General features: G+C 46.2%; 2 protein-coding genes across 5 annotated transcripts in view; both read right to left on the reverse strand.

The window, feature by feature from the left end:
• Positions 1-3468: 3468 nt before the first annotated feature.
• LOC121689354 overlaps positions 3469-24535 on the reverse strand; it is a 23164-nt gene continuing 2097 nt past the window's right edge. The window contains exons 2-5 of the mRNA XM_042069086.1: positions 20148-20153; positions 6075-8100; positions 4806-5946; positions 3469-3685 (exon numbers count right to left, since the gene is read on the reverse strand). Coding sequence (XP_041925020.1) covers positions 3469-3685; positions 4806-5946; positions 6075-7578 — 2862 coding nt within the window. The 5' untranslated portion in view covers positions 7579-8100; positions 20148-20153. The remainder of the gene's footprint in view (positions 3686-4805; positions 5947-6074; positions 8101-20147; positions 20154-24535) is intronic.
• The window catches only part of LOC121689817 (coiled-coil domain-containing protein 149-like), a 28361-nt gene continuing 11140 nt past the window's right edge, over positions 7315-24535 (reverse strand). For 3 of the 4 annotated variants that reach the window (XM_042070038.1, XM_042070040.1, XM_042070039.1), the window contains 2 exons: positions 10147-10242; positions 9306-10011 (listed from right to left, as the gene is read on the reverse strand). In XM_042070038.1, the coding sequence (XP_041925972.1) occupies positions 9515-10011; positions 10147-10242 (593 nt within the window). In that variant the 3' untranslated portion in view covers positions 9306-9514. Of the gene's footprint in view, positions 7327-9305; positions 10012-10146; positions 10243-24535 lie in introns of those variants that run through there. The other variant, XR_006024883.1, reaches the window with a different exon arrangement.

Raw genomic sequence — 24535 nt, forward strand, 5'->3', positions numbered from 1 at the left:
TAGTGTACACTTTATAGACAGGTTGGCTATATAAAGGAACACAAAGGAACCCAACAGAAACCTAAGTGAAAGACAGTCTTATAGTGTAGCCTACACTTGAGCAACAGCCTTCAGGACTCACAGTTTGGTTCATCTGTAACAGCCTGCTTGAGGGAGGGTGTGCATGGTCCTTGTTTTGTGTGTGTGTGTGTGTGTGTGTGTGTGTGTGTGTGTATGCATGGGTTTCTCTCAGCGCTTTACAGCTTAGGCGGTCGTCTAAGCAACACACGCCTCCCGTCAAGGAGAAATCCGGCAAGTTTTCACATAAATGTGTTTCTCGAGGTCATTGAGTACTGTTGCTACGTAAAAACCAAAAACGACCAGTTTTACCGCTCGAGTTGCTACAGCCAGCAGCTAATGCAGCCAGGCAGCTACAGCCATAGATATTAGAAAGCTAGATACCGCATTGACCGTTGAGTTCTATTAGGTGGCATCGTAAACGCGGCCGCCATATTGGTGGGGGCAAACACCTTTATTGTCTATGGGCAACACTTGCAGCCAATCACAGACACCTGTCTGATTTCCAGTCAGAGTCACATGCTCCTCCACTGGCCTCCAGTGATTGCTGCCCCCACCAAGATGGCGACGCTATTTACGTACGTTCTGGAGCCCAATGCGGTATCTAGCTTTCTTGAATTTCCCCATGGGGATCAATAAAATATCTATCTATCTATCTATCTATCTATCTGTCAAGTCAAGTCAAGTCAAGTCGGCTTTTATTGTCAATTTCTTTACATGCACTGGTCATACAAAGAATTGAAATTTCGTTTCTTACTTTCCCATGCAGACATAGACATACTTTAAATACAGACATAGACATACTATGGACATAGCCATAGACAATAAACATTAAATTAAAGTGCAAGACTGAAATATAGAACATGTATGTATCAAAATAGAAATATAGGACATATATATATATATATAAAAAAAATAGAGGTAGTTGTGTTGTATATTTCTATAGTCTTAACAGTTACATGAAGTTTAAACTTGTGCTTGTGTGACCTGTATATTTACATTGATATGCAGTATGTAGTAATTCAAGTATATCAGGCTTGATGTGAAGCAGCAACACGTTTGGCTGCGCAGTCACAGTGCAGTTCCACATGGCGGTGTTGGGGGGGGGGTTTGGTAGACAGGATCCTAGTTTCCTAGGTTCCTGGTTGGCTGGTGGGTGGGGGGGGCTGTCAGTGATGGGAGAGTGGGTAGAGTGTTCAGCATCCTGATTGCTTGGTGGATGAAGCTACTTGCCAGTCTGGTGGTGCGGGAGCGGAGGCTCCTGTACCGCTTTCCAGAGGGCAGGAGGCTGAACAGTTCGTGTGCAGGGTGGGTTGTATCCTTGACAATCATTAGTGCTTTGCGGGTGAGGCGGGTGGTGTAAATGTCCTGCAGGGAGGGGAGTGGTGCTCCAATGATCCTCTTAGCTGTGTTAACAGTGCGCTGGAGGGTCTTCCTGTTCTGATCTGTGCAGCTTCCGCCCCACACTGTGATGCTGCTGGAGACGATGCTCTCGATGGTCCCTCTGTAGAATGTAGTCATGACAGGAGGCGTGGCACTTGCCTTCTTCAATTTGCGCAAGAAGTAGAGACTATCTATCTATCTATCTAGTTACAATAGTTACAAATAGCTTCAAAATTGTAATTTTAATATCTAATATTGACAGAGATAGGGTCTACACAAGTGGTAGGCATAACGGTTGGTTTTACAATAAGAAGCAAAAAGGCGACAAAAAGATTGCCATCAGATCCTCATGATTGTGGAGGATGGTGATGGTTAGTAGCTGTGAAGTGTTTTTATTCTCAAAATGGCCTATGGTGTAGCCTACTATGGAAACGTAGGCTAAATATACAACTATGTACAGTCATCCATAAATTAATTGCTAGAGATAGCCTTTTCACGTAGTAAACACCGGTCACATGTCCTCACAGTACACTCCTCTCTTAAAGAGGCACTACACTATTGGGCTGCTAAACCTCAAACGTTTCTCCATAAGTGTTACTGGCATTTATAAGCACGTATAGCTCTGGCAGGTAAACATTTGATCACACATGCAAATAAGAAATAACAAAACTTCACAAATGACAAAACTCCACAGAAAACACAACACCTCCCACTTAAGTTCCTGATCTTATGATCCAGGGAACTTACCAAACTCACTTAAAGGACCCCTCTTAGTGACACCCTCTTTCTATTACATTTTCCACACATTATATATAATTTCATTTATTTATTTTTATTTTTAAAAAACCCTTAACTTTACACAATGTCTATGTGTAAGTGTCCGATGAAGGCACGACTGATGGAGGAACAGTTTAGTCCAATGTCCAAGTCAATGACATCCCTTTGGCAGGTGTGTGGTGTACTGCCCGGGTATGCGAGGTATGGGATGTGCGTGCTTTTCCTTCGTGTATGTGCAATGTGATCGGCCTGGTGGCAGCGCTAGGCTTGCACCAACCAGCCAACAGGGGTAAGGGTGGGGACAGGGTGACAGGGGCTTGGCCGGTGAATGAGAGGGGTTTGGGCCAGGGGGATAGGGCAGTGTGCAGAATGAGTGGGGTTTAGGAAGAGGCCGATGTCATGGCAGTTTGGGTGGATGAGTTTTGTCCTCCACCGGGAGAAGGACCACCAGTCTTCTCACGTCTCTCCTGATAACGGTCATAGGAAGTAAAGAACTCTTCTTCTGGCCACCCGCCAGGGAAACCGGAAGGCCAGCGCACGTTGCAATGTCAGCATCCCTGACAATCCCTTTACTGTCAGGATAAACTGTCAGAATCCGGCCCAGGCGAAACTGACCTCTCAAAGCATTTGGGTCAGCAATCCAGACGAGGTCGCCGACTTTGACGTTCCTCTCTGTCCGATGCCACTTGTGTCGAATGAACAGATTTGGACCAGCTAGTTCCCTCCACTTTGCCCAGAACCGGTCCACTCCAATTTGAATAGCCCTTAGACGATGCCAGGGATGAGTCTCTAGATCAAGCCCTCTGGTGTCTCCTCCAAGCGATGCACGACCCAGTATGAGGGAGTTGGGTGTTAAGTACTCGACCGAGTCCTCCTGTTCTTGAGCTCTGGCATCAATTGGGCGTTCGTTTGTCAGGTTGGCTGCCTGATAGAAGAGAGTTTGGAGCTCCCCCCATGTGAGGGACCCTGTAGCTCCTCCGCGGCTCATCACCTCTTCAAAAGCTTCACAGCCGCCTCCGCAGCTCCATTCCTGTGGGGTGCATCTGCAGAGTGAAAATCCCACTTCCATTCAGTTCCGTTCTTAGCGGCTACATCTTCTAAGGACGCAGCCTGTAAGCAAGCCAGATGTTTATGCAGCTCATGCAGAGCCGTCTTGGCGCCAATAAAGTTAGTGCCTCTGTCGAACCATAGTTTCCTTGGATGCCCCCTCAGAGCAACAAAGCGGGAGTATGCTTGGAGGAAGCTTTCTGCCTACTGGTCATCGGTGAGGTCAGCATGGACAGCTCTCGAGGCCATACAGCAGAAAACAATGCCCCAGACCTTCTTGCTGGTCCTTCTTTTAACAGCGTCTTTCACCTCGAAGGGGCCAAAAAGGTTGAGGGTTGCATATTCAAATGGGCTTGCTCTTTTGGTACGCTCTTGAGGGAGATCACTCATTACTTGCTGGCACATCTTGGCTCGTTTCTTTCTGCAGGTGACACAGTTGTTCAGCACCTTCTTAACTGTTCTTCATCCCTGCATGATCCAGGCTTTCCTTCTTGTCCATAGAAGGGTAGAAGCAACACCTTCATGGTTTTCTTCATGTGCCTCCCTGGCCAGTAGGGTTACGAGCCACGACTGGCATGGGATTAGTGGTACAGACACTCTATCCTCATCCCAGCATTGGATTCTCCCTCCGCAGAGCAAGAGTCCTGTCTTTTCCTCCTTCTGAACAACCAGGCGATCAAGGGTTGCGTCATGGAACTCGACACCATCTTGAGCTGCGAGAGCTAGATCTTTGAAAGCTGTTGCTCGTTCCTCCACAGACAGGTCTGGTCTTGCCTCCCACTTTGACCGAACTGGAGCCTGGCTGTTACCCAGGCGATGGTTCCACACAACCGTGCCAGTGAACTGAACCGCCGGGGGTCCACAAGGTGTACAAGTGCAACACTGGTTGGGCTTGACCATTTCCTGGGCTGGGCTCCTGCTGTGACAAGTGCCGAGAATGCCTTCCTCCGAAGTCCCCCAATCTCAGTAACAGAGGGGTTGATCTCTCTGGCAGTTTTCACAGGCCAGTCTGATTCCGGCACCTTCAAAAATTCTGGGCCTTCCTGCCAGACTGATCCTTCAGCAAGCTCCTCAGGGGATGCCCCCCTTGTGATGAGGTCGGCAATGTTCTGTTTTCCTTCGACCCACCTCCAGCTATCTACTGATCCAGCCTTTTGGATTTCTCCAATCCGGTTTGCAAAAAATGTCTGATAGCCATAGCTATTCTTCTGGATGGCTCCCAGAATTGTCTGACTATCGACAAAATGAATCCACTGATCAACCTTGATGTAGCAGTGCTTCTCGAAGTATGTCTTCAGGCTGGATGCAAAGACCCGCACAGTTCTGCTTTAATGACATCACCTTTCTGGTCAAGAGGGGTGAGCTTGCCTTTTGATTCAACCAGCTTAACTACGACTCCATCTTCTGTCTCCCACCGTAGGTAAAGAACAGCGCCATAGGAAGCCTCACTACCATCGGAAAATGTGATCCCCATTGGGCGGCCTATGGCTCCATGAGGTGTGAGACTCCTGTCGAATCTGAGTTGGCCAAGTCTCGCATACTGCTCAAAAAGTTTTATTGCAGCTTCTCGAAAACGTGACGAAAGAGGTTCGTCCCAGGTGTCCTTGGAAAGATGGTCTCTTCCTGCTTCCTGAAAGGACTCTCTTATGAGCATCACTCCTCGTTGCTTGGCAGGTGAGGCCAGGCCGATGGGGTCATAGAACCCTGCAATTTGACTCAGCAGCGTGCGTCGGGTAAGAGGGTCGGGGGTGCTGCCTCTGATCTCATCCTCTCGTAGATCCAGACCGGTCCTCATCTTTCCTCGCCTCCTTGAGAAGTTCACCGATGTCAGCACACGGAGTTTGTCAGATTCGGGTTCATATCCCAATCCCAATGCCTTATTCTCCTCATCCCGCATCTGGTTGGGGAGTATCAGGGTCTTGGGCTCTGTTGACCTGACATTGCTGGGGTCAGTGGGCTTCTCACTCCTTCCACTTTGACCCGTCAGGACCCAGGGCTTGAGGGAAAAGCCACCTGCTTTTAGGATTTCTTCCACTCCTTCGGTCATCCTAACCAGAGTTTGGAAATCATCATGCGATGTTAGGACATTGTCCACATAGCAGTCCTCTGTCAGGATCCGGCGCTCTTCAACCATAGACGAAAACTGGGGCAGGTTTGCCGTTTCTCTCATGTCAACCTGAGCGATGCATCCAGCAGGCTTGTCACCAATGTTGACCCTGACAACGGCAAACACACAAATTTCATCTTCGGGGTTATCTCTCCAGAGGAATCGATGGAGATGGACCTCCTCGTCCTTCAGCCACACAGAATTATACATTTTCTTCACATCGCCAAGAGCAGCAAACAATCTGCTCCTGAATCTCAACAGGACACCTCGGATTGGATTGAGGACATCAGGGCCTTTGTGCAGGAGGTTGTTCAGGCTCAACCCTTTAAACTCCTGGCTACTGTTCCAGACTATCCTCACTGGCATTGAGCTAGAATGAGGATTTGGGGCAACCAAATGGCTGATGTACCAGATTGGGCCATTCCACCCTTCAATCTCTTCCTTTGTGAGCTCGATGGCTGCTCCTCTTGATACCATCTCAAGGATCTGCTCTCCATATGCCGCTTTCCACACAGGTTCCCTTGCCAGCCGAGCCTCGGTGTTCCGGAAGGTTGCTTCCACTGCTCGGCGGTTATCTGGCAGAATTGCAGGGTTCACTTTCCACTGTGTTGGTCCGCTAGCACATAAGAGAGGCAGTCCTTTATTTTTTCTAAGTCCCTTTCTTCTCCAAGGGTCATCTCTCTGCCTCCCGGAGGGCACTTGCTGCACTTGCAGCTCCCGCTGTGGCTGATCAGAAGATCGATGTTCTCAGGGCGGACCAGTTCTTCTGCAGCAATGTCAGGAAAGATTTTTTGCAGTTGTTGCGGAGTGACAGGCTGACTTATCTCTGCAATACTCTCCAGGTCGTAGCAGAGTAGTTTGTGTTCCATTACAGTCCCCTTGATGGTCTTCACTCTTAGTCGCCGGGAATACCTCTTTGTTGTGACCGTCGTTGTCATTCCTCCTATTCCGTGGACAATTAATTTGATGCTCTCACCAATCAGTCCAAGGCGCTGGGCAGCGTTGTTTGTTATGTAGTTGGTGTCAGAGGCAAGGTCAATAAGAGTGCCTATCAGCTGGCCTGAGTTAGTAGTCACTTCCAGTAACATCATTATAACTGGGTACTCTTTCAGTCCACCTCCAGCAGTGCAGATTGTGGTTGAGGCCTTGTTGGAAAATGCCTTTCTGAATTCTGCTCTTAGTTCCGGAGTGACTTTCGCCAGAAGCTCTTCTTGCTTGCTGGTCAGCCCAAGGCCTTTTCTCTCCATCCTTTTGGTACCTTGCACCTCGTGGCCAGCATCTTTCTCTTGAGCGATGGACTTGGGGCAGAGCAGATAGTGGTGAGGCTTTTCTTTGCGGCAGTCCATTTTACTGCAGAGGAACTTTGGGTTGCAACGGCCATCCTTCAGGTGGAAGCACAGGCACCGATTGCATATTCCATGGGTCTTCAGATGGGCCTTTCTCTTCTGGAGATTCATTTCCCTGAAGACCTTGCAAGCAAACAGCCTGCCAGTGTGTGTCTCATCAGCACAGGCAGTGCACGGGCCCAAGCGTGGCTTCGACTGAGGCGACTCTCTTTGGCCTGAGGTAGCTTTGGAGAACGCTTTCTTGACTCCTCTTTCTGGCTTATCTGCTGGGCCTTTCACTGAGGAGCTTCCCTCTCTTGGGCTCGCCTCCAGCTGATCCAGCTCTTCCAGGATTGCCTCCTGCTTCTTCAGGAAACGCAGTAAGCAGTCAAAGTGTTTATGTGGAGCAAAACTGTTCACAGGCTTGGTCTTGTGCGTAATCCATTTCTCCTTCAGAGAGCTTGGTAGCTTGCTTTCAAGGGACTGTGCTACCCACCGGTTCTTTATGACCTCCTCTTCTCCCAGGATCACAAGGTTACTAAGGGCCCGCTCCACTGCTTGGATCAGCTCAATCGCTTTTCTAGGGTTATCTCCCTTTACGGGGGGTAGGCCCTGAACCTCTTCCGATATCTTCAGAACGATTTTCGCCTTGTTCCCAAAACGGTTGTCGAGGCGCCTGAACATTTCATTTGCCGACGCACAGCTGGACAGAACCAAGTCTTTCTTCACCCTGTCGCTGAGACTTGCTAAGAGGTGGAACCTTGTAACACCAGCCGTCCTCTGTGGGTTCCCCAGCTGTTCCAGTTCTTCCCACTCAGCCTTCCACCGATAGTAGTCGGTCATGTCTCCCGAGAATGTGGACACTTTAATGTGCTTTCCCATGACAACTTAGTTGTAATACACAGATCAAGAGTTCGACATTTGTTCTGTTTACAACTGTACATTTTAACTATCTACATTGCATTGTTATGGCAACTTAAAACACATATCAAGAGTTCGACATTTGTTTACAGTTTAAACCTGTACATTTTAACTATTTGCAATTGCTGTCTGAAACTGTTGGTTGCCTTGTTAGATTTTCTGTTGAAATACAAATTAATATTTGGTATACTGTGACCTTCTTTAGCCTAAGGACATAATCTATACAATATTAACCATAACACACTCACACTTTCCCATGACAACTTAGCCCATGACACACTCACAGACAGACAGACAGACACACACACATCCATTTCAGGTGTTTCTTCTTCATTCAGTACTGTTACGGATTAACTGAGGTTGCAAATTACATAACCCTGCACAAATACTTACAATCTCATCAACACTTTGCAACATACCAGACATAACTTTACACAGAATCTTAAAACCCTTCAGCCTTCGAATTGCTCGCTCAATGTGAACCTTCGTGTAAACCTAGTTTTGAATTTCACAGCTTCTAAGAAAGTCTATCATCTTCGTGTAAACCTAGTTTTGAACAGAAAAAAAGTTAACATTAGGCTACTTTGTCGGTTCTCTCATAACGTTACAGATCAACACACCAAATCAGGTCATGATTTGGCATTTTAGCAAAACTAACGTTCCTGTAGAGTAGAATGAGTAGAATCAGTCCCCGATTCAAAACATATTCATGTTGCCTAAACAGCCACTAAATATGCTAATTTCTCTTCTCCCCACGTCTTCCTCTTGCTCCAACCCAGCTCTCCTTGTGAGTATGCACATGTACTGGGTGTTTCATGAAAATACCGCCAACAGCAGACTAACAACCAAAACGATGGCAATTAATTTGCCTTTTGTAGCCATCTCTGGCTAGCCTTTGCTTAGGCAAATGAGACAACTTCTGCAGAGGTTTAAAGCAAATGTTGTTACGAACTTCACATGCTTCAATTATGGCTCTAAACATGCTTCAATTATGTTTGTATTGGCAGCCATTTCACAGTAGGAACTTTTCCCCATGAACACAACGTAAGTGAGATCAGTGGGCGTGATCCTAAGTATATATACGGTTTTGATCCTGTGAGGGAAATTTGGTCTCTGCATTTATCCCAATCCGTGAATTAGTGAAACACACTCAGCACACAGTGAACACACAGTGAGGTGAAGCACACACTAATCCCGGCGCAGTGAGCAGTGAGGGGTTAGATGCTTTGCTCAAGGGCACTTCAGCCATTCCTACTGGTCGGGATTACATCTCTCGTCTTGAACGATGTACGTCACCAACGTAATGAAACGATAAGATTAGCATGCTAGCTGTTATGCTAGTTAACGGTTGCATCTTGCTGCCTGCTATGTCACTTAACAGTATCTAATGTACAGTCTATGGACGAATACAACTTACCTGATGTGTTTAATCCTCTGACTCATGGTATTTTCATCGGCAAGGAAAGCCCAATTAAGATCTGTTGCTGGTATGCTTGTACAATCTAGTGTGGCTGTGAATGAGCTAACGTCACTAGCGCGACTGATGGGTTTGTAGTCGTTGGAATTACGATCTTTCACAATGTTGTAATTCAATAGTTACGAAACAAACTGCAAATGTCTTTACATGAAAAATTGTCTTTAAAATTGACAAACATCATATGGGTAATTCAAGGCACAAGTCAACCGGGACCAGAAAATCATTTATTTTTCGCCATAGACTGGCGTTCAAAATTTTTTGAAATATCTATTGTGAACTCTATTGTCCTCCCTTTCCTCAAGGTCATGAGTGTGTGTGTGTGTGTGTATGTAAGTTTGTGAGTATTGTCCTTCCTCCTCTATGGACGAGCCTCCCCTGTGTGAAGTGAGAGCACAATGACCTCTCTGCTGGACAATCACATCAACAAGTGTCCATGTCCTTGGCCCCTCCCTCAATGGGTGTGCCCATGTCCTTGACCCCTCCTTCACGGGGTGTGTCCATGTCCTTGACCCCTCCCACCGTGGATGTGTTGATATCTGTAGCCCCTCCTTCAATGGGTGTATCCTTGTCTGTGGCCCCTCCCTCCATGACTGTTTCCTCAGATAGAGCCCCTCCTCCAGAGGGCGTGTTCACATCGTAGGCCCCTCCTCCGAGTAGCTCTGGGACCGCCTCCTCCTGGCATTCAGGAGTTTCCAGACTAGACCCTTCCCCCAAGTCGAGGCTTGGCTCCTCCTCTACAGAACGCTGGCCACACTCCTCCACTGGCTCATGCGTCTCCTCCTCCACTAGGGGTGTTGCCAGGCAAGCCCCTCCCTCCTGCATGTCAGTCACTGATGCTGCTCTCTGACCCAGAGCAGGGCATGAATCATCAGCTGACCTTGGTCTCCATGGCGATTCCCCTTCACTTCCTGTTGTCTCTGTTGATAGCATGAGGAGGGAAGATCATTGAAACATGACAACTCTAACACACACACACACACACAAACAGACACACACACAGGCTTACAACACTATGATAACAAATGCAGAACGTATATCTGGTTCTTGCTCACCCATGATTGGCTGGTCTCTTGAGGCAGGGAAGGACTCTGGTTGAAGCAGAGAGGCAGGACGAAGGCTGTCACTCAAGGTGATGGCATCCCTTCCTACTTATAATCAAATAACAACAAATACAATTACAGAAGCACACACACATATCCATTCCATTACATGCAGATACAAAAGATCCACACACACACATATCCATTCCATTACATGCAGATACAAAAGATCCACACACACACACACACACACAGTGGTTAAAGTGGGATTTGGCAAGTGGGGAAACCCTGAAATCCAGTGTTGCTGCAATGGGAAAAAATGACTCGTTGCAGAACATATTGAGTATCGTGGTGCAGCAATACTTTTTGGACAAGAATGGCTAGTTTCTTTGGTCACCTCTGCCAGTCAAACAGCCCCCATATTGATTTGTACCAGGGGGGGGTCACTAGACCTAAATTGCTCTGGGGCACAGCGCCCCCTGGGGGGGTCCAGGGGTGTCACTAGACCTAAACTGCACTGGGACACAGCGCCCCCTAGGGGTGTCCAGGGGTGTCACTAGGCCTAAACTGCACTGGGGCACAAGCCCCCTTTTTTTTTATTCTTTTTTTTTCATACTTTATTGTGTTCATTTCATAATTTGAAAGTAATTAGAACAATAATTTCCATGACATTTGAAACACTTTTTTTTACAGCCCCCTTAGGTCCTCCTCTTATGGTATGCTACCCCGTAAGAAAATTGTGTATATTTTAACATTTAAATGCACCAATCTGGTGCACTTTAAAAAGAAATTCAGATATTAGATTTGCTTATTGTTATCTATGGATAGAAATATTTGTACTGTAGCCAAAACAGTTTTGCACACACAGGTGAAATAGTAATGATGATAGTCTACAGCAATAAGTTCACAACTATAAAGAATATTTGCTGAGTTTCACAGTTCAGAAATGGTCATAAATAGTGTACATTTCAGCACTCACACATGAAATTATGCAGAAGTGGTCACCTGTGTTGTTCAGCTAGGTAATCATCTTGGCCATCTATAGGCTACAAGCGATAGCTTCTTTTCCCATCTGGGAAAGTATGACTTGTTTTCCCTTCATGTTTCTGCATTAATGTCACTAGGAAGCATGCCAGTAGAAATATATATTCATATCTGTTTAGGTGGGATTGTCTGCATTAATGTCACTAGGAAACATGCCAATAGAAATATATATTCATATCTGTTTAGGTGGGATTGTCTGTAAACTAGGAAGTATGCCAGTAGAAATATATATTCATATCTGTGTAGGTGGGATTGTCTGCATTAATGTCACTAGGAAACATGTGAGTAGAAATATATATTCATATCTGTGTAGGTGGGATTGTCTAATATATATTCGTATCTGTGTAGGTGGGATTGTCTGTAGAAATATATATTCATATCTGTGTAGGTGGGATTATCTGTAATATATATATTCATATCTGTGTAGGTGAGATTGTCTGTAATATATATTCATATCTGTGTAGGTGAGATTGTCTGGAATCTGGCAATGTATGAACCATGATGGTGGGATACGTGGCTAAACAATTTTTAAACATGTGTGCAGGCTACTGACATAAACAGTTTACATTTCGGCCCAAAAGTTGGAGACCATGTAGAAATGTGTTGCAATTTCAAAGCCGGATTACTCGGGAACTCGGGTTTGCCATGTGTTGAGTGAAGAGTTTGTGAGATATTTCACAAAGAGTAATGGGTGAGCAATTTCATGCATGTTCAACGTTAATTTTCTAGTGAAACGTTTCTCAGAGCAATCGAAGCGGCGGTCATATAGGTTTAGTCAGATTTTTTCTTTTTTTTTCTTTTTTGCATGCCCAAATTTCCGTCAATGATTCCCGGGACACTGAAAGACCGGGGTACACGAAACTTGGTGGGCATGTACCCCCACATGGATAGCATGGAACCGTCATTTTTCGTTTTGATATGTAGCCCCCCCGCTGGACTGGACCCCCCGAAAGGAGGGTAGGGCAGACACAGTTCTCTGTGAATATCTTGAGAACTGTAGGGCCTAGGATGACCAATTTTTTCCATACGTTTGCCTCCAGTGGTCATGTTAACCCATTCCATGTGCACACATGTGCATAAACAGACACACACGCACACACATACATTTACAGTAATCATACGTATGACACATACTCACACAGTAGACATATGTACGCATGCATGCACATGCACAAACACACATACGCAGGCAAACACACAAGCACGCACATACACACACACACACACACACCTACACATAAACATAAACTTGTACACACACACACATGCACACAATTCAAGAATTTTTCCCGTCATCTACTTCCTGAATTTTTGGTCATTGATACCCGGGACACCGAACCACCGGGGTACATGAAATTTGGTGGGTATGTAGCCCCACTAGACTTTTACGGAAAAATTTCATTTCGTCCCCATCCCCCCGGTAAAAAATGAAAATGCAATATTATTCTGCTTTAATCGCCCCTATCTTCAGTTAAGATGTTCAGAACTGCACCAAATTTTATGTGTATGATTGACCTGGCATTCTCTGGGGGTATGCCAAGTTTCGTAGAATTTCATCCATGGGGGGGTCTAAAAAAATTAGGTTATGTGTACATTTAGTGACTGTACACTCATTGGCCTGTAAATGGCGGTGCACACATGTACACATGCACACACACAGGCACCCACATACTATCGGTATTAGAACGGCCGATACATAATTACAAATTCAGTAGGATTAAAAGAAAGCCAAAATAAATATTCATCATCATCATCATGGCTGCATTTTCAGTATTGGCGATAAGTAGTCGTTTGTCCACTAGATGGCGCATCGTTGCAGTGAGACGTAATTTTGTTGGAAGTTAAAAGTGGGTTGGAAGAACAATGGACGCTTCCTACAAGGACTAATTTACCGAAGCGAACATCTAATAAGGATAGGACGATGTTCACATGAAGTGTAATTCCCATTTCTTCTTAAAGCCGAAATAAATCTGAGGATGTTTATCGGACATGCTTGGTTTTTACTGCAGGTACGTTAATCTTGTAATATCAATAAGGACCTAGGTAATGTTACCGTTAGCGTTGGTTGAGTGATGGAGGCCCATTTGATTGATTGCATTTGTAGAAAACTATAAATGCGGTTATACCAAGCAAATTGATAGCAGCACTGTTTGTATCTTTCGACTGTCATTTATTGCATGTGCTACAAAATCATTCTGTGCAATGGAAGATTTACCAACGTTACACCGGTCTGATACAGTTTTGCCTATACATGCGTGAGACTGAGACGCCTGTTTATTTTGTTTTAAGTGCGTGCAGGGTGTGAGAGGGGAATCGATGTGCTTTGATTACAGCTTGGCAGTTGTCGTCTGTGAAATTAAAAAGCACGTGTGTGTGAAGTATCCAATGACACCTTCATTTCATTATGGCTGCTTTAGCAACACACCTTAAGCTACTGTGTAGTGGGTCCCATTTAGAAGTGGCTACTTCATTCGCGCTTTCCTTGACTAATGGAGCTGCGTGAATGTTATTACAACATTCGCCACGATATGGCAGTTTAAGTCCGCTTGATACTGTAAGGCGTAAGCCATTGGTTTCCAAAGGAGATTTTATTTGTGTCGCCAGCATAGCCTATTGACAATTTATGTTGTCAATAGGCCTACCTTATAATCCTACCTGTAGCTTAGGGAAGCTAACAGCTTTCTATTAGGATCTAGTTTGTTAGTTACCGTTTTGTCATAACTCCCTGATGCATTTTTGCATTTAGAATAGCCAGAGCGTGTATATCTCAATCGGAAAATTAAACAATATCGGCTGCCTATGGACTAGGCTGGGTGAACCCAGCCTGATCTGCCCGCTATTTATATTTTGATTTCTTAAAAGATTGAGCTTGGTCTGATGAAAGCCAGACTAGCCATGGACCTCAGTTACACAATGCAAGGGAACATGAATCAGCCTATATTTGCACGAACAATAACGGACAATAGCTCTTCAACTTTGGCCCGTTAAAATGTGTATGAACTGTCTAGCGACGCATTTCATCAAGGCCCATTTGGACATGTCAGTTATTTGCACCACTGGTTAGATGTAAAACAGCATTTCGTTTCAGACGACTGTTACTTAATTTGTGCATTAACAATAACGTTTCAGACTACTGTTACTTAATTTGTGCATTGACAATAAAGTATTATGTAGCCCTCTAGCTCTCCATCCGCGCACGCCGCCGGCTTCCAGCACCTCCACTGCTACTCTGCGTTGTGTTATTATCGTGAACGTGAGGGTGCATCCGGTAGGAAGGGAGACACGGACACAGAAGGGTTCGGGATTGTGGCAGACCGTACTTTACTGGGCTTCATAGACAGCATCTATAAGGTTGATGGCATATACTCTCATTTATAACCAGTATGAAAAATCCTAATGCACTTCAGTTGTACACTCACATGTTAATGAATCCCCATATTACATTCAAGTGCTAACGAATACCAAAACACTAACTAACTAGCACAGTAACACATAGCTTAGCACTGTATTAGTGGCCACATTACACTCGAAAATAACGAAAATAAAAAGTGCTTTTTCTCAAAATGACTCAGCATTTAAGTCTTCAATAACTAGGTATAAACAATAGCTCAACAAAACGAACTTTCTAAGTAGTATTACCCAAGATAATTTCTATTTTATAAACTCATGAAAATAACGTGACTTACCTATAAGGTTGATGGCATATACTAAAGAAAAGATGGCGTTCTAAGCTAAACACGCATCAACCCTACGGTGTATCAAAAGGAACAATCAGAGTTAAACTAACGAAAATATAAATAATACATAGTCATGCAGTGACACCTAGTGGCGCTACACATACACTGCCTTACATCCACCCCTTCTTTAATTGATGGCGTCCCAGCCATCAGATCTACCTAAAAACACCTTTACAGCATTATCTAAGAAAATGAAAACAATAAATATGTTGTGAATGCATGTGTGATATGAAGTGTGTGTAGTAAGTGTGTGCAGATGACTGTTATCAAGGTGCATTCATTATGGCTCTACAAATGTCCTGCAGCTCTTTTTGCTTTGGCCCTAAGCCACAACTTTCTCCCTCTTTCTATCTTTTGTTGGTCATTTTCTAGCTCCATGACATGGGACTCGAAGGTGAGTTTTACGGGGGGATGACGATTCCTTCTTGGGTTCCTCCTTTGAGTGTCAGTCCCTTGAGTGGAGGTGGCACCACCAACAGTCACAAGCACTTCCTCTCTTCCATTCATGTCTTCTGTCCCCAAATCAGCCTCCTCTGTACCCACGTGTTCCTCTTCTCCATTTACTGTTTCAGGCATAACTCTTTCCACCATGTCCTCGGTACTCTCACCCTCGGTTTCCTCTTCTGTGCCCAACTCAATATCTGCTTCCCCCATCTCGCTATCTGACTGGCTCTCTTCCATGGCAACTCCAGCCTCTTGCTCGACCGGAAGAAACATGCACTGAGTAAGGAGGTTCCGGTGAACCACTCTCTCTGCTCCTCCGTCCTCTGGTCGCACAACATACACAGGCAAGCTGGGTTGCTTCTTCACCACTACATACGGGCGTGCCTCCCATCGATCTCCCAGTTTCTGCCTCCCCTCCACATGACAAACTTTCACTAAGACTCTATCTCCCGCACTAAAGTCTTCACTCCTGGCCTTTCGGTCGTAATACTTTTTCTGTTGTTCCTTCGCCTGCTGAGACGTCTGATTAGCCAGGGCATAGGCCTGCGACAGAGAGTCATGCAAAGTCTGAACATACTCACTGTATTCACATGCCTCGCTGGTGGTAGGGAACCCAAAGACTAGGTCCACTGGGAGCCTGGGGTGTCTACCGAACATTAGGTAGTATGGGCTGTATCCCGTGGAGTCATGTCGTGAGCAGTTATAGGCATGTGTCATGGCATCAACATGCTCATGCCACCGGGGCTTCAAGTGCGGCTGTAGTGTTCCCAGCATGTTCATCAGGGTACGGTTGAACCTTTCGGTGGTCCCGTTACCCTGGGGGTGGTAGGGCGTTGTGTGTGTTTTAGTGATGCCAATGCACTTACACAATTCCTTTACAATCGCACTCTCAAAATTGCGTCCTTGATCGGCATGTAATTTGGCAGGGAAGCCAAACCGACAGAAGAAATTCTTCCACAGTACCCGAGCCACTGTGCCCGCCTTTTGGTCCTTGGTGGGGTAGGCCTGTGCGTAACGAGAAAAGTGGTCAGTAACAATAAGCACATTCTCTATACCACCTTTTGACTTTTCTAGTGACAAAAAGTCCACACAAACCAGTTCCATGGGGGCACTGGTATGGATACTGACAAGGGGAGCCCTGACATTGGTTGTGGGGGTCTTTCTAAGGCAGCATCTCTCACACTGTTCGCACCAGGCTTTGATCTCCTGAAACATTCTTGGCCAGTAAAATCTCTCTCTTATCAGCTGCAGTGTTCGCTCAAATCCTAAATGCCCTGAATCGTCATGGAGAGCTGTTTTGATGGCTGCACGAAACCTCTCGGGCAGTATTAACTGCTCCACCAACCCTCTATGACAGTCTCTGACCCGGCGGTATATGATGCCTTTCCTCACCACTAACCTCCTCCACTCTTTTAAAAGAAGGCCCCCATTCACGCCCACTTCCATCCTCTCACTACGGCTCGGCTTTTGGTTCCTGCTCCTGAAGTGTAAGATGGGGCTGATGACTGGGTCTTCCTTTTGCCCTGCCCGAATCTCCTGTGTGGTCATAGCAGGCAGTGCCTCCATCCCCACATCTCCATATGGCTCGCTGGTCACCAGCAGCTGGCCACTTTCAGACTCCTCCATGACAGCCGTGCTCTCCCCTGAGGCCTCCTCGGCTTCCTGAGTGGTTTGCGTCTCATCCTGTATCTGTCCACTCTCTCTGACTTGCTGAGGGCAGGTTTGTAGGGCCTCCGACACCTCCTGATTGGACATGCGTGAGAGTGCATCGGCGTTGGAATTGTCCTGTCCCCTCCGATACTGGATGTCAAAGTCAAATATGGACAGATGAGAAACCCACCGCTGGCCAGTGGCGTCGAGTTTGGCTGTGGTCATCACATACTTTAAGGGATTATTGTCCGTCAGAACAGAGAACTTGCGTCCATAGAGATGGTCATGGAACTTGTCGCAGGCGGCCCACTTGAGAGCGAGGAACTCAAGCTTGTGTGCAGGATACCTCGTCTCAGGTGGGCTCAAGCCTCTGCTGGCGTATGCAATAACCCTTTCCATTCCTCCTTGGATCTGTGCCAACACAGCGCTGAGCCCCTCTCCTGACGCATCGGTCTGCAGCAAGAAAGGCAAACTGTAGTCTGGATAGCCTAGCACTGGTGCATCTACCAACTTTTCTTTTAACGACTGAAAGGCCTCCTCGCATTCAGTCGTCCATAAAAAGAGTTGGTCAGGGCCTGGGCTTTTCTGGGCCCCTCTTTTCTTCTTTCTAGGGTCACCCAAGGTAAGACGGTATAAAGGGGCAGCCATACTGGAGTAGCCTTTCACATACCGCCTATAATAGCCCGCGAATCCTAAAAACTGAAGGACTTCCTTCCGATTAGTGGGCCTCACCCAGTCCTTAACCCTGCTGATCTTCTCTGGGTCCGTCCTGATCCCCTCTGCAGACACCAAGTGACCCAAGTACTGGACTTCCTTCCTCACAAGTTGGCACTTGGAGGGCTTCAGCTTCAAGCCATGTTCCCGAAGCCTGTCAAACACCAGTTGCAGCCTTTCTAAATGTTCATTAAAGGACTTAGAGAAAATAATGATATTGTCCAGATAAATAAGGAGATGGGTGAAATTCAAGTCCCCAAAACAGCAGGTCATAAGCCTTTGAAAGGTGGAGGGCGCATTCTGCAACCCAAAAGGCATTCTGTTGGCCTCAAACAGCCCCATGGGGGTACTGAATGCTGTCTTGTGCTTGTCATGTTCCGCGACTTCCACCTGCCAATAACCAGACGTAAGGTCGAGGGTGGAGAAGTACTTTGCTTGCCCTAAAGCCTCTAGTGCCTCCTCTATTCTCGGCAGGGGAAACGCATCTCTGGTGCTGCAGGAGTTCAGTTTCCTGTAGTCAATGCAGAGTCTTAGTGACCCATCTTTCTTGGTCACAACGACCACTGGAGAGGCATACGGACTCTTACTAGGGCGGATGACTCCTGCTGCCTCCATCTCTGTCAACAACTGCCTCACGTCTTGCCACTGGGATGGGGCGATCTTGCGATATGGCAGTCGAAAGGGCCTCGAGTCGACCAGAGGAATCTCATGCTGTATGGTTGTTGTGTGACCATAATCCAGGGGAGTCTGAGAGAACACACATGCGTTCTTGTCCAGCAGCTCCTTGAGAAGAGCACGCTGGTTCTCGTCTTCCACTGCCGCTGCACTTAGGTCAACACTACAACTAGCCACCACTTGGTCCAGACTGAGACATGCCTCTTTCTTCCCTGCTTCACCCTGCTTTTTGGCAGAGAACTCCACCACATTGTTAACGAGAACAGCATTGGCCAGACATGTCTGTGGTTTAATTGTAATGCCACGTTGGGAAAGATTCATCACCCTGACTGGAGTGCAGCCCCTTTTTACATCCACAAGGACTTTGGCGACCAAGAGATCCTGGGGGAGCTGCAAGGAGGCATGGCCTTCTATCAGGGCGGTGTAGGTCTTCCTTCGAGGGCCAGCTTTAATTTTACACCTTAAATCCATCTCTTTTCCACCAGGGATATGTATCTTACGGCCGGTGTAAACAGCAGGACCCACAACGTCATGCATTTCACTTTGCTCAGCGCTCCCCACCTTCAGTAAAGCCGTATACCATTCAGGATGATTCTTTTTGACCTGATGCAGAAACTGCTGGCCATATGCTTCTCGAAGATGGCAATGGGAGGCTCGAATGACATTGGTTCCCACCAGCAGGGGGACTGAGGAGCGATAGTCAGAATCAGGAACGACGAAGGTAGGCACAGCCTTATACTCTTTCCCAAGAACTTTCAGGTCCACGTGCAGGACACCGTGATAGGGCACGGTCTGACCTGTCGCACCCTCAATGGGTATTTTAGAAGAGCGTAGTTTCTGCTTGTGCAGGACAGGGTGGCCTCGCCAGTAGCTGTGAGTGACACTAGTTATCTGGGAGCCAGAATCAATGAGAGCTCTGCACTCCTTGCCATTGACTTCCACCACTCCTTCATTCCTGGGACCTACTAGGGGTGTTTCATCTCCATCAGTGTTAATCTGATTTACCGGTGGGTGGGGCCCTTGCTGCATGCCCATGGTTGCCCCAGCTACCATGGGCTTTAAGCGTTTAAAGGTTGAGCGGAAGGGGGTGTGTGCCTCTCAGCTGGGGTCTGGGAGGCTTCGGCTGGGATGGGAACTGGAAGCAGTGCTCTGCAAACTCGGGCTGTGTGTCCTAACTTTCCACACCGGTAACAGGTAAAGCTCTGGTTTGCCTTTCCCGGTGATGGCTGGACCGTTGGTGAGGAGATAAGTGGTGGAGCAGTGATTCTCAACTCTAGGTGGGATAACTTGGCCATTTGTTCCTCCTGATTGAGGGCTAATCTCTTGACCATCTCAGTCAGCTCTGATAATTCAGATGTGTGCTTTGCCTTCTCTGTTTTCACGTTTCCACCACCCTCTGAGGTTACATGTACCTGTGCATATGTTTTTTTCACTTTGTTTTGGGGCTGGAACTTTTTGTTTTCCCTAGCTAGGTTTCGTAGTTCAGCCTGCAGCTCGCGGAAGCTCAAGAGCCTGGGTGTCATTGGTGCGATTCGCATATACACGTCTTCATCGGTAAGGCCCCTCATGAACTGCCGGGTAAGTTTGCCATCTCAATCAAGGAAAGGCTTACCTCCCCTTTGTTTCTCCTCCACCACTCGCAATTTCGCCTCCAGTGCTATAGCATAAGAGCAGGCGGACTCTCCTGAATTCTGGCTCCGCTCGTAAAAGTCTGCTAATGGGTCTAAGGAGCCCCGTGTGTCGCTGTACTCTGACCTTAATTCCTCGAATGCTTTCTCTGGGGTCTGGTCATGGGGAGGTAGATTAAGGATCAGCTTTCTGGCTTCACCACTTAGGTGTCGCACCACCGTGGAAAAACGAAGGTGTGTGGGGAGCTCTATAGCCTCAAGAAGGTACTGCATGTCACGAATCCAGTCCTCCACCAGTATCTTACAGTCTGGATTTCCAGTGAAGACCTGAACATTTTTTACCTGATGAGTTTGCATGAAACCACCATAGGCTGTCATTGGAAGGCTTGGGCTGGCTCGAACAGGAGTCCGAGATTGTGCCACACATGGGTGGGTGTACATATGCAGGCTAGAAGAGGTGGGTGGAGGGACTGCTTGAGAAAGAACACCCGCATACCTGTTCAGGTGAGGACCTGGAACTGAGGTCTGTGGATACAGTGATTCAGGAACTGGATCAGGAAACGCTACGTGAGGGCTGTCTGCGGTAGTATGGGGTACTCCATTGGCAACCGATAAAGGCACTGATGTGGCTCCACTATAGCCTGGATCCTGAGCACTGGGAAATGGGTCATCAGAAAAATGCACTTGGGGGGTCTGCCCAGCAACAGCGGGCCTACTTGCAAAGTTTGCCGCTGGTGGTGTCTGAAAATTTGGTATGGGCATGTGGGGGACAGGGGTGGAATGTGTATAGCTTGAATAGACCTGGGGACTAGGCCTAAAAGGCTGGGATGGATAGGGGGTGGTAACTGGGTAAGTCATGGCAGGCTGCTGGACAGCTGGCATCCCTATAAAGACATGTTGTGGGGAGCTCTGTTGAGGCAGGGTAGCTACAGGCCCATGTCCACTGTGTTTGGGAACAGAGGTGTCCACCAACCTGTTTGCCTGGTAGCCTTGTTTTAGGTCTGGGCTAGTGTCAAAGCGAAGTGGTGGTACTTGCCCTGAAGCTCCAGAGCCTGGCTGTCTTGCTGCATGGGCTGGAGTGTAGTACTGGTCAGCATCGGGGGCATGCATTGCGGGTGGTGGCGTATGTCGTTCCAGGGGCGGTAGGGTGTCGCCTTCTGCAGGCCCTGCGGGTGGTTGGAGGCTGGACGCCCCAGCGGAGCGCCACCGCAACTTTAGGGGAGAGTCTGCATAGCTCTGTGACATTTTGCTATGTTTGCTATGTGACATGTAAATTAAATGACAGTGTAATGTAATATGTGGGTTATGAGTATATATCAAGCTGTAAGATATTAAATGTTTTAAAGCATGTACTTCAATGCAATCAGTATAGTGAATTATGCAGTTTAGCAAAAAAACATAACTGAAAAGGATGTCAGTTCAAACTTAAATTTTGACCTGAGTATTTCTCTAGACATCAATTAGATGCACAATAATCACATAAATCACCAAAACCTTATTATTCAAAAATATTCCCTAATATCACTTAACTAACAGTCAAATACATTTGACATCATTGAAAATTCCTCCAATAGCAACAGTCAAACAATCAAAATTCAAAACAGTCTGTAAAGGATATAGTGACGATGATGAATGTAATACCCAGAATCACAAATCTGGTTGAGAATGTCAGTCCGCTCATTTAAGGTGATACAGTTCAGCATTCAAAACACAGGCCTGGCTGTAGAATTTTCGCCCGCTTGGGTCTTGAAGTGCCACAATCCGGGTCACGGCACCAAAGATGTAGCCCTCTAGCTCTCCATCCGCGCACGCCGCCGGCTTCCAGCACCTCCACTGCTACTCTGCGTTGTGTTATTATCGTGAACGTGAGGGTGCATCCGGTAGGAAGGGAGACACGGACACAGAAGGGTTCGGGATTGTGGCAGACCGTACTTTACTGGGCTTCATAGACAGCATCTATAAGGTTGATGGCATATACTCTCATTTATAACCAGTATGAAAAATCCTAATGCACTTCAGTTGTACACTCACATGTTAATGAATCCCCATATTACATTCAAGTGCTAACGAATACCAAAACACTAACTAACTAGCACAGTAACACATAGCTTAGCACTGTATTAGTGGCCACATTACACTCGAAAATAACGAAAATAAAAAGTGCTTTTTCTCAAAATGACTCAGCATTTAAGTCTTCAATAACTAGGTATAAACAATAGCTCAACAAAACGAACTTTCTAAGTAGTATTACCCAAGATAATTTCTATTTTATAAACTCATGAAAATAACGTGACTTACCTATAAGGTTGATGGCATATACTAAAGAAAAGATGGCGTTCTAAGCTAAACACGCATCAACCCTACGGTGTATCAAAAGGAACAATCAGAGTTAAACTAACGAAAATATAAATAATACATAGTCATGCAGTGACACCTAGTGGCGCTACACATACACTGCCTTACAATTACATAAACTAAAGATGACTAAAATCTTATGTAGAAGAAGAAACATTCACAAAAAATCCATCCATCCAAAAATGACCTTTGTTTTTGATAGCTGTTGAAAACGGCATGGAACTGACAGAGATGTTTTTGTTTATAAATACATAAAAAATAAATAAATAAATAAATAACATTATGCTGATACCTTTTGCTTTTCCCAAATACAATGTAGCCTACAGGTGTAAGTGACCTTTCATCAATCCAGTTGCAATGGATGAACTGTGATGAACTGCCCTACTTGTGATTGTTTAGAGATTTTAAAGGTTTTATAACAATGCTACATCTTCTTTGGCTATTCTACAATCTATTCACCTTTTCAGCACCAGTAGGCTACTTTCTGTGCAGCCGCACACACACACTCAGGCATGCCAAACAAGCATACACAAAAGTTTCAAGAGTGGGGGATGGAGTAAAATATGGAGACAAATTGAAGTGTGATTTATTTTCGCGGAACGGATGTACAGGACGGAGCGGCGGTCATATTTTGTACCGCTATGCGGTACATCTAGTTTCAGGTTAGTTTGCAACAACATACAAGTTCACATTCACTTTTCGTTTACTGTGTTAACGTCAGCCAGCTAGTTAGCTAGCTCCGTTAAAGGGCAAAAATAAATGGATTTATTCCGTGTTCGAAAGAGTGTTTCATTGGCATCACACACAAGCAATGACAATAAAATAGTACACAATATACAGTATATCAATCAGAGACGTCCGAAACTAGTGCCATTTCATTCCATTGGCTGCTGTTTTGGAAATGTATTGTGTCTCGCGCACGCACAGAACACAGAACGGTGTCACTTCAGTGTGTCCTGAGGCACTTTTTTGACCGACTCGGGGAGACGGGAGTCAACTGATCAGTCCGACTGCTTTTCTTCCGACGGTCGGCCGTCGGGTTGGTGCGTTCCAGCCTTTAGATTCCGCTCGTTCATGTGATAGGTTTCCTTTATGGACAGACTGTGTGACATTAACATTACCAACGTGTTTTCCAATTAGGAAACAAGTATTAATGGACAATATGCTATTTTTTCTCTGTTAATATTGACAAGCTGGAGTGCTAGCCAGTTAACCTAACGTTCATCATTGACCCCATCAGGAGAACGTCAGGAGGGGGGGGGTATAACGGGTGTTAGTGAAGGCGGGGCCAGCCCAGGGGGTGAAAGTACATTTTGATTTGTTGAACACTGTGATCCTGAAGGAGGCAGGCTGCAATGTGACGGTACATGTGGAAAATTAACTCACCATTTATTTCAACAATATCATCGCGCTAGATTGTTGCTATGAAAGAATTTATTATTAATTTATCTGAGTTACACCCCATTCTGCCCCACTTTGACCTCTATACACACACACACACACACACACACACACACACACACCTGGGAGACTCCAGAATCCAGAGACCTCCAGTGTCTTGAGCTTCTTCTCCAGCTCTGCAACTCGGTTTCCCAGAATCCTGTGCAGTGGGGGGGGGGGTGAAGAGTGATTCTCAGCAAAAAGTCCTGCTTCCTGCTGCTTACCTCTGGTGCTAGCCTGCATCCTCTGTATATGCAATGGCTACAGTTAGCATGAGAGTCTAGCTGATGAAACATCACATGGAGTCCATGTTCATAGGACATTACATCATCATCAGGGCCAGTAAGTGGGAAGAGGCCATGTTCATAGGACATTATCAGGGTCAATAAGTGGGAAGAGGCCATGTTCATAGGACATTATCAGGGTCAATAAGTGGGAAGAGGCCATGTTCATAGGACATTATCAGGGTCAATAAGTGGGAAGGCCGAGCGATGTCCATGTTCATAGGACATTATTATTGTGGGGGCAGCCGTGGCCTACTGGTTAGCGCAGGACATTATTAGGCTCTGGTGTCAGTTCATATTCTCTGCAATTTGCGTGTCTGTTTGCGTGTGCCGCATCATCAGTAACTGACGTCTCTTGAAAGTGATGCGTGAGTGAGCAGGACATCATCAGTAATTGACGTCTCTTAAAAATGATGCGCGAGTGAGCAAG

The sequence above is a fragment of the Alosa sapidissima genome, chromosome 18, assembly GCF_018492685.1.
Source record: "Alosa sapidissima isolate fAloSap1 chromosome 18, fAloSap1.pri, whole genome shotgun sequence".
Taxonomy (NCBI): Eukaryota; Metazoa; Chordata; class Actinopteri; order Clupeiformes; family Clupeidae; genus Alosa; species Alosa sapidissima.